This window comes from Leopardus geoffroyi, chromosome A2, assembly GCF_018350155.1.
Source record: "Leopardus geoffroyi isolate Oge1 chromosome A2, O.geoffroyi_Oge1_pat1.0, whole genome shotgun sequence".
Taxonomy (NCBI): domain Eukaryota; kingdom Metazoa; phylum Chordata; class Mammalia; order Carnivora; family Felidae; genus Leopardus; species Leopardus geoffroyi.
In genome coordinates, this window is record NC_059331.1 from 11899052 (window position 1) to 11912900 (window position 13849).

The 13849-nt window shown below is 44.4% G+C and overlaps 1 protein-coding gene across 1 annotated transcript; it reads left to right on the plus strand.

The window, feature by feature from the left end:
• Positions 1–10673: 10673 nt before the first annotated feature.
• Positions 10674–11618, plus strand: LOC123604928 (olfactory receptor 2Z1-like). Its single transcript, XM_045491070.1, has one exon. The coding sequence runs from the start codon at positions 10674–10676 to the stop codon at positions 11616–11618; it is 945 nt and encodes a 314-aa protein (XP_045347026.1).
• The last annotated feature ends 2231 nt before the right edge of the window (positions 11619–13849 follow it).

Sequence of the window (13849 nt, forward strand, 5' to 3'; positions counted from 1 at the left end):
CCCAGCCCTTAGAAGGAAACCCCCTCGTCCCCAACCCTCCCACATTTGTCTTCCTTCCTGGCTCAGTGTGGGGCCCCAAGATCTCTAGATGGCCTGTGATCAAGTAATCTGATGGGGGAAGGGACCCGGGCACCTGGGGCAGAGGCAGCGGGCACCGAGCTTCCCCTGCAAACTTGATCTCCGCCCAAGGTGGTTAAGACACAAAACAACCCAGAACTGGATCCAAATCCCTATACTCATACCGTCACCCCTCTCTGCTTCTAACAGCTTCGTGTAAACAGTCATCCCAGGTTTGCACAGTAAGTGGTGGACATTTGGCCTTAGGAAATCACTTGTGTGACTCTTTTCTTGGCTACTGAGGTGGGTGTCACTTCCCAGCACCATTCATTCATTCATGCATTCATTCATGCATTCCTCTAGCTAGCTAGCTGATTAACTATTTATTATTTTAAAGTTGTAAAATGTTGAATATAATGCAATGAAAAAGGGAGAAGGAGTTGGTATTTACTGACTGCCCTGTTTGTCAAATACGATGAAATGCCCTTTCTTTTTTTTTAGTGTATTTATTTTTGAGAGAGAGAGAGAGAGACAGAGCATGAGCCAGGGAGGGTCAGAGAGAGAGGGAGACACAGAATCTGAAGCAGGCTTCAAGCTCTGAGCTGTCAGCACAGAGCCCAATGTGGTCCTCGAACTCATGAACCACGAGATCGTGACCTGAGCCAAAGTCAGATGCCCAACCAACTGAGCCACCCAGATGCCCCAAAATGCCCTTTCTTTATACGTTCTATCCCATTTCATTTCCACAAAAAACTGGCCAAGATAGCGACTGTTCAACACAGGGTAGATGAAAAGCTTGGCATGGTGAAAACTCAAGGCTAATAAAAAGCACAGCTGGGATGTAAATCAATCCTTTCTGACACCAAGCAGTTTTCCCGATCATTCTCTGCTGTGTTACCAACATCAGCATTATGCACTTGAAAGAAAGGAAAGAAAAGTTGCCTAGCCATCTATTATGAGTTGAATGGTAACCCTCTACCCACCCCCCAAAATTTATGTGTTAGAGCCCTAACCTCCGAGACCTCAGTATGGGACTTTATTTGGAAATAGGGTCGTTGCAGAGGTAATCAGTTAAGAGGAAATCATATGAAGGGTAGTAGGGTGGGCCCCCTCATCCAACTTGGCAGGTGTCCTTATAAAACATGGGAACTAGTCCACAAGGAGAATACCATGTGAGGATAAAGGCAGAGGTCAAGGTGATGCTTCTACAAGGCAAGGAACACTGCAGATGGCCAGCATGCTACAAAAGCCAGGAGAGATGCTAGCAACAGATCCTTCCCTTACACCCGCCCCCCACCCCGCCCAGAAAGAACCAACCTGCTGATGCCTTGATCTGGAACTTTTATCCTCCCAAACTGTGAGACAATAAACTTCTGTTGTTTGAGCCCCTCGGTGTGCTGTACTTTGTTACAAAAGCCCCAGGAAACTAACATACCACCTATTTTGCATATTGCATTGTAATCTTTAGCCACATGCATACGTATTTCATACAATTATGACCATAGTGGTATATGTCAGAGAGTTTCCTCATGCTTCTAGGCAATCCTGATAATTTTTTTTTAATTTTTTTTTCAACGTTTATTTATTTTTGGGACAGAGAGAGACAGAGCATGAACGGGGGAGGGGCAGAGAGAGAGGGAGACACAGAATCGGAAACAGGCTCCAGGCTCTGAGCCATCAGCCCAGAGCCCGACGCGGGGCTCGAACTCACGGACCGCGAGATCGTGACCTGGCTGAAGTCGGACGCTTAACAGACTGTGCCACCCAGGCGCCCCCTGATAATTTTTTTTTTTAATTTTTTTTTTCAACGTTTATTTATTTTTGGGACAGAGAGAGACAGAGCATGAACGGGGGAGGGGCAGAGAGAGAGGGAGACACAGAATTGGAAACAGGCTCCAGGCTCTGAGCCATCAGCCCAGAGCCCGACGCGGGGCTCGAACTCGCGGACCGCGAGATCGTGACCTGGCTGAAGTCGGACGCTTAACCGACTGCGCCACCCAGGCGCCCCCTGATAATTTTTTAAATAGGAAAAAGTGCTCACATTTATTAGTAATCAGGAAAAACACAAACCAAATGACAAGGAATATTATTACATGCATATCAGATTGGGGCAAATCTTTAAGTCCGTCAGGAAGTGTTGCTGGAGATACAGAGCGACTGGAACATTCCTACACTGCTGGCGTGAGTGTAAATTGGTGCAGTAATTCGGGGCGGCGCCTGAGTGGCTCAGTAGGTTGAGTGTCCGACTTCAGCTCAGGTCATGATCTCGCGGCTCGTGAGTTCAAGCCCCGTGTGGGGCTCTGTGCTGACAGCTCGGAGCCTGGAGCCTGCTTCAGATTCTTTGTCTCCCTCTCTCTGCCCCTTCCCCGCTCATGCTCTGTCTCTCTATGTCTCTCAAAGATGAATAAACATTTAAAAAATTTTTTTAAAAATGGTGCAGTAATTCTAGAAAACAGTTGAGCACAGACGTCAAAGCTGAGAACACACATATCCTTGGAGTTGCACTTGTAGGTGTATATCCAACACAGCTGTGTGCTTATTTGCACGGGGAGGTGTGTTCAAGAATGCTCATCACAATCTTTTGTAATGGCAAAAATTGAGAATAATCAAATAGAATAGAAGAATAAGTTGTGGTATATCCATATGATGGAAAACCAGAAAACATAAATCAATGAAGATGATCCAACAAGAGCTGTATACAGCAGCTTGGATGAGTCTTTCATATTTTATTCTGATGGAAAAAAAAAACCCACACAAGATTACATAAATTATCTCCTCAGAAGCTAAAGCAATTATTCAAAAACAATTTGTGCAACCCACTCTCAAATGGATGAGCAATGAAGAGTATATGTGAGGTAGGTAGATGATAGATGATAGATAGATAGATAGATAGACGGACACATGGACAGATAGATAGATAGCTGGATAGATAGATAGCTCTGTAAAGTAAATATATCACAGAGTTGATAAATGGTGAAGCTAGACGAAGGGCACACAGGTTCATTGGGCTATTCCTACAACCTTTCTGTAGATCTAAATGTTTTCAGTTTGATGGGGCACCTGGGTGGCTCAGTTGGTTAAGCATCTGACTTCAGCTCAGGTCATGATCTCGTGGTTTGTGGGTTTGAGCCCAGTGTTGAGCTCTATGCTGACAGCTCAGAGCCTGGACCCTGCTTTAAATTCTGAGTCTCCCTCTCTCTCTGTCCCTCCTCTGCTCGCACTCTGTTTCTCAAAAATGAATAAACGTTAAAAAATAAATAATTTTTTTCAATTTGAAATTTGTGGAGAAAAAGTTCAAAAATGTGAAACACTAATATTCTTAGCAGTTTTACTTTTAATAGCCTCAAGGCTGAAATAGCTAAAATGTCATCAATTCGTGAATGGATAAACAAATCATAATATCCACACAATGGAACACCACTGAGCAATGTAAAAGGAGTGAATTCCTGACCCATGCAACAACATGAATGATTCTTAAAAGCATGTTGAGGGGCACCTGGGTGGCTCAGTCGGTTGAGTATCTGACTCTTGATTTCGGCTCAGGTCATGATCCCAGAGTCGTGAGATCAAGCACTGTCACTGCAAAGCCTACTTGGGATTCTCTCTCTCTCCCTCTGCCCCTAACCCTAACCTATACATACATGTTTATATATGTATATATCTTAAGATGAGGTCATTTTAAGTAAACTATACATCAATAGAGTTGGGTTTTTTTATTTTTAATGTTTTTATTTATTTTTTGAGAGAGAGAAAGAGACAGAGCATGAGTAGGGGAGGGACAGAGAGAGAGGGAGACACAGAATCCAAAGCAGGTTCCAGGCTCCAACCCGTCAGCACAGAGCCTGATGTGGGGCTCGAACTCATGGACCGCGAGATCATGACCTGAGCTGAAGTCGGAGGCCAAACCGACTGAGACACCCAGGCGCCCCTAAGAGTTATTTTTTTTTAATGGCAAAACTAAACTATATTGTTTAGGGGTGTATATATACATGGGTAGAAAACTGTAAAGAAAATCAGTACATGATTATCAGAAATTCAGGATACTGGGTAAGTCTGGAGAACGAACCCATGTGATGACAGAGATATATGTGGGGGCCTCTGGGTCTGGCGAGAGCACCTTTTACTGCACTTGGGTTGTAAATGTGGGAACACTTATCATATAACCATCCACTGTGCGTGTTTGTTTATACATCTTGTGTATATGCATTATGTTTCATAATGAAGGTTTAAAAATGTTGTAAAAAGGGATACAAAAATACTTTGCAAAGTTAAACTGCTATATGGTTGCTAATGGAATGAGGGACTTTTATAGTCCTCTTGCTTTTTGTGATTAAGCGTAAAAAAAAAAAAGATGGCTTTTTCAGTTTGGAGATCCATCTATCAGAACGGTATTTTCTGAGGACCTATTTTAGAGGTCAGCACAACAACATTGTCTTACTCATACACAACACAGTTGGCTCCTATGTAACCACAAAGTCAGAACATTTTTATGTCTGGTATTGAGCAATGCTGCCTTCTAAACGATTCCCATAAATTCTGTTTCCACCGTCCTGGAGAGAAATTATTCAAGGAAGGTCAAGGATAAGGACAGAGCCTTCCTATACCTGGATTCACTGTCTGGGAACTTGGAAGTGTTGGAGAAACAAAAATCAAAACCCAAAGAACATGCCAATTCCTACATACAGAATTAGCTCAGTGTACTATTGAACAAAGAAAAGGCCCAGAATGCCTGCAGGTAGCCTGTAATTGGTTACAAAGATGTAAGTGTTCAGCTCTATTTACAAGGAGTTAAAACCACATTTGACACGCATCACCTTTTAGTAAACAGTCAGCAGTTACTGGATTTGCATTGGTATTTTGTATTAGTCGTGACTTTTTATTTTCTGATGTGTTGACAGCTGGGGTCTTGCTGATCCTGGAGAGACTAGACAATTTCTAAAGATAGCAAACAACTCATCTGGGAGCATATGTTTCATATGCACATCAACCAATCCAAAAAAGCCCATAAACCCCCAACTACCTCCTTTATCTATATACAAATTGCATAACTTATATAAACTTTATGTAACTATTTGTAAATATTCATATGTTTATTTTATATGTATAAAGTATTTATAAGTACATTTTAAATTTATATTCATACATTTATATTTAATATTAATCAAATATTTCTCAAAAGTCATCATATATGCTGTCCAAGAAACACTCAACAGATTCCAGACCATGCATACCTACCTCCGGTTATGGGGCCCTTTTGCTCAACCAAGTTAAAACCAGAAAGAGACAAGACGGCTTAACTCACACACTAAAACCCATTATGCTTATTTCTTATCGCACTTTCTCTAGGCATTGAGGAAGGTGTTTTGCAATAACCGGAACATTCCAACTGCCAGACCAGAAAAGCCCACACCCCACTCGTCCCCTTTCCTGCCTGAGATCCTCAGATCCCGTGCTGAACACAGACCCAGCCCCATCCCCCTCCACACCCTGATCACGTGGTCTCTGTCTGCTCTCTGCCTGCTTTCCTGCAGCAAACCAACCCCTCAACCTCTCCTTATAAAAATCTAGGACTCCTGGGGCGCCTGGGTGGCTCAGTCGATTAAGCATCTGACTTTAGCTTAGGTCATGATCTCACTGTTCGTGAGTTCGAGCTGCGTCAGGCTGTGTGCTGACAGCTCAGAGCCTGGAGCCTGCTTCAGATTCTGTGTCTCCCTCTCTCTCTGCCCCTCCCCCGCTTGTGCTCTGTCTCTCTCTCAAAAGTAAATAAATGTTAAAAAAAAAAAAAAATCTAGGTCTCCTTGCGGGCACAGAGGTTGCCACCTGCCCCAGCTGTCAGCACCCAAAATAAATCCCCCCTTCTCTTCCAAACAAACCCTCCTCTCTTGAATTATTGGAGGCAGGAGGGAGTGGCGTGGGGGGTGGAAGGTGGTGGGAGTGGGGGGTTGAAGGGGAGCGGGGGTGAGGGTGCGCTGTTGGCCTGGGCAGTGTCCTCCCATTCATTTCCTGACTTACGGACTATGATTGATCATTCAGTAACAGCGCCTGCCCTCTTTGACTGCAATGCAAATATGTGCCTGTGCATTCTGTGAGTGCCCTCAGAGAGACGGGAATTACTCTAGAATAGGTAGAATAAGAGGGGGCTATTTCCTGGTTATTCTTCTAACATCCCAGCTTCATTATTCTCTAAAAATCAGAAATGTTAATTTTGTGTATGTTCATGTTCATGTGTATCCATGCTTTAAAAAAGGCGGGGGGGGGGTGCGGATTCCCACATCCCCTTCTCTCACAAGGGGACACATAAAGACTTCTGAATTATCAGACACTATTGTTGCCTTTAGATTCTTTGGAGAGTTCAGTTATCTCCCACAGTGCTTCCCACCTTCCTGGAATGGAGGGTTGGGCAAATGTATCTCCTGGCATAATTTCAGTCTCAAGGGCTCTAGCTCCCATGGCTATTAATTTTGTCTCTCTCTCTCTGACAAAAGGAGATAAAAAGAAGCTTTCTGATGCAACACAGTCCCCCAGGGCCTCTATCCTCAGACAATTTTGTCAGTCACCCCGTAGACCAAGGCAAGATTAATTAATCAAAGGATTAATTTAATGCTGGATTCTGGGGAGGTTTTATCAAGAAAGCATCCCAGTATAAGAAGTGAAATATTTGTAAGGGCCTAGAGGGGGGTCTTTCAGACCCTGGCAAGTAGAAGTGAGAGCCTGGAACCCCACTGCTTGTGGAGGTTTCTGGAGAGTAGGGCATGGTTAGAGAGGAGATATTGAGGGCAAGAAAGAGCCTCAGAAGTTTGTAGTTTTATATTCATTTTTATGATGGTGCAGAATTTGAGTGTATGCAGGCATTTGCAGGGACAGGGATTGTATTTGCCTCTTTATCTTCCCCGGCTCACAGGTGAGCATCTTACCATCTGTTTTATCTCAATCCGTCAGCACTGCCAAGAGCCTGAGAGTGCCAGACCCTGGGATGTGGGGGTGGGGTGTCTATTTTAATGTCCACACATGAACTTTCATAGAAGCTGCCCTCTGTCTGATGGAGGGAGGGCTCAGCCACGCTTCCTCATAAGTGGGAGACGGTGTGAACGTTTTACTGGCAACAGGGAGTGTCCACTAACTCCAGGGCCTCTTCTCTCACTTTTCATTTCAGCAAAGGGAATCAGGTCTGAAATGCAAACAATAATGAGGAAAAGGTAAGAAGGAAGGAGTTTAAAAGTCAGCTCAAAAAACTGGTTGGAGAGGTGCCTGGCTGGCTTAGTAAGTAGGGCATGCAACTCTTGATCTCGGGGTTGTGAGTCAAACCCCACATTGGGTATAAAGCTTACTTAAAAAAAAAAAAGACTGGCTGGAGTTGGAGAGACTCTTGATCCTAAGATATGAGGGAGCTGGCTGACTTAGAACAAGGAGACAACACACCCAAAGCCAAGATTGGTTCCTGTCCCGTGCTTCCTGCTGCCTGGCTGGGGAAGGTGGGTTGAGTGGAAGGAAGCATCCTGTCCTGAAGGAAGAATGTGCACAAAGCCCAAGGCAAACAAACCATGATAGAGGGGCTCACAGTCCTGTTGGAGAAGCTGCTTACAGGAGCTTCCAAAAGCCAGCAATGGGAGAGTGTGCTGCTCTGTGGACGTAGCATTAGCAAAGTAGCATTCCACTTTCTGGAAGGGAAAGTGAGGTCAGGGAAACAGTGTTGAGGGTGAAGGAAGGAAGGGAGCCTTTACCGGGTAAGACATTGGGGAGATAATCATGTAGTCTTCAGAGGTAGAGGATTCAAGGTACCAGGGCAAATGGTACTGAGTTCACATCACGCTCCAGACCAATTGACACTTCTTGGAGGTAAACCAGAGTTGATCTGCATGGTTTCTCAAGGTGAAGAGTAGGGGACTGTTGACCAATCTGCTGAAAGGACCACTGTGCCAAAGCCAGGTGAGTGAGTGGAAGAGCTCAAGGGCAAGAGTATCCAAGACCATGGACCCACAGCTGGTGAGGTCCTGGCTCCTGCCCCAGGCCACACAGGTAGATAATTCTCCAACAGAAGAGAAGAACATAGCATGACTGGAGCAGGGAAAGCCAAGGGTTTACCTAGAGAAGCAGGACCTGAACAATCCATTATTTTTTGTTAGAAAGTAGGATGTGAAGAAAAAACATAGGAACCCTGGAATCGCACCAGCTGTTGTTTAAAAGTTGATTCTACCACTTGTTTACTGGGTGACCTTGGATTGGTGTATGAGTGCGCGGGGGTCACAAACTGGGTGGTCTAAAACGAGACATGTGTTCTCTCACAGTTCTGGAGACCAGATGTCCAAACTCAAGGTGTTGACAGGATTGATTCCTTCTGGGGGTTCTTTTTTTTTTTTAATTTTTTTTAACGTTTATTTATCTTTGAGACAAAGAGAGACAGAGCACGAACAGGGGAGGGGCAGAGGGAGAGGGAGACACAGAATCCGAAACAGGCTCCAGGCTCTGAGCTGTCAGCCCAGAGCCCGACGCGGGGCTCGAACTCACGGACCACGAGATCATGACCTGAGCCAAAGTCGGCCACCCAACCGACCAAGCCACCCAGGTGCCCCCCTTCTGGGGGTTCTGAGGGGGAATCTGTCCCATGGCTCTTTTCTAGATTCTGGCATCTCTGGCAACCTTTGATGCTCCTTGTCTTTTATCTGGGGCAGTCCAGTCTCTGCTTCCATCTCCACATGTCCACCTTCCCTGTGCCCGCTCTTAGAGGACACCCTGAATCCAGGATGATTTAGGCTCAAGATGCTTAACAGTTACATCTGCAAAAACCCTCTTTCCAAATAGGGACACATTCCGAGGTTCCAAGGGGACATGAATTTGAGAAAAACATTATTCAACCTAATATACTCAGCTATTGCCCTCCTTTGAATCCCTGCTCCTTCACCTATACAAGGCAGATGATAATACCTACCAGCAAGATTAAATTTTAAAAATGCCTGTAACATACCTAAAATGATCTGGCCCAAAATGTCACTAGTGTCAATGTTGAGAAACCCTCAACTGAAACCCATCGGCCTTTCTCTGACCTTAGCAGGGTGTCTGATGCATAGTAAATGCTTAAAAAGGAATTAGCTTCCTTTTCTTCCCTTTGGTGTATGGGTTGAGGGGGAGATATGGGTGAAATGAGAAGAGCTAAGTACACTGTCCACTTGCAAATCCTTTGACAAGGTCCAGAGGGACTATTTGGCTATGAATTTGCCCCAAGGAATAATGATTAAAAGAATAAACCCCTTTCTATACAGAGTCATGGAAACAGTGCAGTTCTCCAGGGATTTCAGTTGGGACTAGTCTTATTAATATTTCCTTTAAAATGTATCTGGAAATTCAACTTCACAGATTAATCTCTAGGCATGCATGGGACACGAAGCTCATCTCTGTTGGATGACCAAGACAATGGACTCAAGAGATCTCCCAGAGGCTCAGCTCCAGGTCAGAGAAGAGTTGATGGATATCAGTTGAAGGGTTTCTCGACCTTGGCACCATTGAAATTTGGGACCAGACAATTCTTTGTGTTGGGGGCCATCCTGTGCCTTATAGGATATTCAGTAGCATCTCTAACCTCTACCCACTAGATCCATTAGCACTCTGTCATGGCAATCAGAAATATCTCCAGACATTGCCAATGTCCTCTGGACAGGAAAGAGGGCTAAATTACCTCTGGTTGAGAACAACTGACTTAGGGTAAGGACAGGGAAATTGTCATTTCAAGAGAGCATGACTGAGAATAAACTTGATCAGTTTTTGCCATGCAACAGGACAAGAATTATACTGTTGAATAACATCAACAAAAAGAGCTAATATTTATTGAACAGTACTACAATATCCCATACATTGAGCTAAGCACCAGGCATACATTACCCGACTATAGCTGAATTTTTTTAATGTTTACATTTCCTTTACGATATGAGTAATAGTTGTGAACTTAAATCAAGAAATTACCACATGGTTGTCATTGTGCTGAGCTCTTTAATTCACTATCTCATTTGACACTCAGAGCTACTCTTACAAAGAAGTGTTATTTATCTCCATAGGCGGATGGGGAAACTGACTCCCAGAAAGGTTAAATAACTTGTCCAAAGTCACAAAGCTGGGACAGAGCTGAGTTGGCATTTGAATCTTGCTCTAGCCCAGAGTATATTCTCTTAACTATATGCCAAACAATCCAAACACACTACATTCCTTCTCCAGCCTCATCATCTCCTATTATCTTTGGCAAAGTCTCCCTATTTGATATCTAATCTCTTTGGAATACAACCTCTGCTTTGGCTCCAGGACATCTGGGATGGGCATATTCCAATATGGCACTGGGATTGACTTGGACTCCTTAGCTTGGGGATAGAGAGTTTAACTGTAAGTACAGGTGGATAGGGCTTGCCTGGAGGGTAAAGGCAAGACTTCGCTATTCCCTACCTCCTGACCAAAGCAGATATAATGAATCAATTATTTTTTTTCTTACTGAGACTGTGCTCTTCATCCTTCTTGAGACTCCAGAGCAACCCTTACCAAACAATTCTATTTGGCGTGCAAGACAAAGCTACTACCCACTGAGACTCCTTCCAAATATCCCCTTCTTCCTGCAGATGGGTGATGCCTCCTGGAGGATGGTGGAATCAAATCAGTCAGTGACCTCAGACTTCACTCTCATGGGGCTCTTGAGCCACTCGGGGCCACATCTGGTCCTATTCTCCCTTGTGGCTGTCATATTCACTATGGGCCTTCTGGGAAATGCCATCCTGCTCTTCCTGATCCACACAGAGTCCAGGCTCCACACACCCATGTACTTCCTGCTCAGTCAACTCTCCTTATTGGATGTTGGCTTTCTACTGGTCACCATCCCCAAGATGGCAGCCAACTTCCTGCAGGGAGAGGGTTCCATCTCCTTTGGGGGTTGTTCAGCTCAGATGTTCTTCCTGATGCTGATGGGTGTCTCTGAGGGTGTCCTGCTATCCCTCATGTCTTATGATCGCTATGTTGCCGTGTGCCACCCCCTGCATTATCCTGTACTCATGAGACGTCAGGTCTGCCTGCTCATGGTGGGCACCTCCTGGTTGTCAGGTGTGCTCGTGGCCTCCATCCAGACCTCCATCACCCTGCACTTCCCCTACTGTGCCTCACACACTGTGAATCACTTCTTCTGTGAGCTACCGGCTCTGCTGAAGCTCTCTTGTGCAGACACCTCTGCTTATGAGTTGTCGCTGTCCATCTCAGGAGTGCTGATCTTGCTTCTGCCCCTGTCACTCATCACCACCTCCTACAGCCATGTGTTGAGGGCCGTTCTCTGCATGCACTCAGCAGAGACCCGACACAAGGCCTTCACCACCTGCTCCTCTCACATCACTGTTGTGGGGCTCTTTTATGGGGCAGCCATGTTCATGTACATGGTTCCAGGCACCTACCACAGCCCACAGCAGGACAATGTGGTCTCCCTCTTCTATAGCCTTGTCACCCCCACACTCAACCCCCTCATCTATAGCCTGAGAAACAGAGAGGTTCGAATGGCTTTGGTCAAGGTTCTTGGCAGAACTGGCTTTATGTCAAAGAGTTGACCTCATGGAGGATTCTGGGTTGTTTCTGGGACCCTCCCTTACAGCTGAGGCCTATCCTTCATTTACAATTCATGTGGTGCAAGGTGTACTATATCCAACTCCCTTTCTCCTCCAAGAGTTGCTTTTTCTCTTGGGGATTTATAGAAAACAAGAACCCAATTGCTTAAATAACAGGAGGAGTTGTTTGGTTGTTTGTTTGTTTGTTTTTTCAGTGTTAAACAGAAGGAAATTTTACTGAAATAATGTTAACTCAACAGCTTGTGGATATTTTGGTCACCTGTTATTGTTCTGGCTTACACCCTATTCTTATACATTTCTGCAGAGTGAGTGATGGGTCTGGGATCCCATCTCCAAAATCTGAGTAAGCCATGTTGGTTCTCAGTGGTATCTTTGTTTGAGTCATATTTTTAGGTTTCACTGAAATGGAAGACTGTCACTCACGATGACCATGGTTGGACAGTCCAAGCATGTGTTATATTTACTATCTCAATTATTATGAAGCGGTTGTAAGATGGTGAAGACCACTCTTATCTGAATTCCCAGGCCTTCTAAGATTGGATGCTGCCATTTTTAAACTTTTGTTGTCATCACCATTGACTACAAGAGTTAAGATTACTCAATTAAGGATTTCCAGAAGAATGATACATCCTTACTCTTTGTCTTTGCAGAGATATTTACCTAATGTATCTTTGGGTTAAGAATCAGAGCTGTTATGCATACCAAGGCTGAGTTGACACGTTATCTTAAGCATTTTGAATGATGGGTGTCAATCTATGTGTGTGGAGGTATTGTGTGTGTCGAGGAAAGGAGTTATTGAGTGAGGGCTTTTAAGTATTTGAACTATGTCATCAAGCCCACATTTAAGCCCAAGTTCCATTTTCAGAGCTCTCTTGGACCAGTCAACATAGGTATCAGGGATGATACCTGTAGAATACTATACTATTTGTAGTACACAATATTGTAATATACTATCACAATTCGACTACAGTGTAGTATCAGAGTAGTATAGTACGGTATTAGAGATGACCTATACTGGAATTTATGTGGATGATAAACTTTTATTTATAAAGCCAACAGGGTTTCTATTGTCACAGCATATACCCTCAACAACCCTCTGAGTCCATACTATTATTGTCTTATGTATAGATAAAGAAACTGAAACATGGGGAGTTTAAGTAACATACCCAAAATAACCCAGCTAGGAAGTTGCTAGGATTCTTTTTTAAATTTACATCCAAGTTAGTTGGCATATAGTGCAATGATTTCAGGAGTAGTTTCCAGGGATTCATCTCCTATGTATAACACCCAGTGCTCATCCCAACAAGTGCCTTGCTTAATGCCCCTGGCCCATTTAGCCCATCCCCCCACCAACAACCCTTCCAGCAACCTCAGTTTGTTCTCCATATTTAGGGAGCTGGGATTCTAACCCAGGCTGCCCGAGTCTGTGTTCAACATATCACAGTGCTTCCAACTGGCAAATGGCTCCTGAAGACTAGAAAGGAAATTGTAAAAATCAAGGCAAGGAAACACAGCTTTCTGGTGAGAATTCTCTTGTCTCTTACTGGCCACAGTCATCCTTGGGCTGATCACTCTGAGGTCATAGGTGAAATGAAGGTCAGGAGACATGAGTGGAAGTCCCTTATAATGGTTTTGCTGCTCTCAGGACTGGGCAGGTGAGTGGGGTGGGGAGGGCATGTTTTGTGCAGCTTTACAAACCAGCAAGAATAAGCTGGCCAGGATCTTGAGTCTTCTCTATTGCTCTTCTCTTTAATTTCTACCCCCGCTCTTCCCGACCGGATGTGTGTATATTTCTCCCCAAATTTGAGATACTTTTAAATAAATATTCCATTGTAGAGACGCTTGGGTGGCTCAGTCAGTTAAGTGTCTGACTTTGGCTCAGGTCATGATCTCACGGTTCGTGAGTTCGAACCCCACGTCGGGCTTTGTGCTGACAGCTTGGAGCCTGGACCCTGCTTCGGATTCTGTGTCTCCCTCTCTCTGTGCTCCTCCCCTGCTCGCACTCTGTCTCTCCCTCCCTCAAAAATAACCAAACACTAAAACAATTTTAAGAAATATTTCATTGTACTCGATACAACAAAGGTAATATAGAAAAGAGTAAGGTTCTGTGAGGCTGACTAGTTTTATTTCTTAGACCTTCATGAACATTAGCATGAGAGGCTTTAAGAAAGTTCAGTGGGGAAAATGATGCCAGGCCTGGGTCGGGCTCTTCC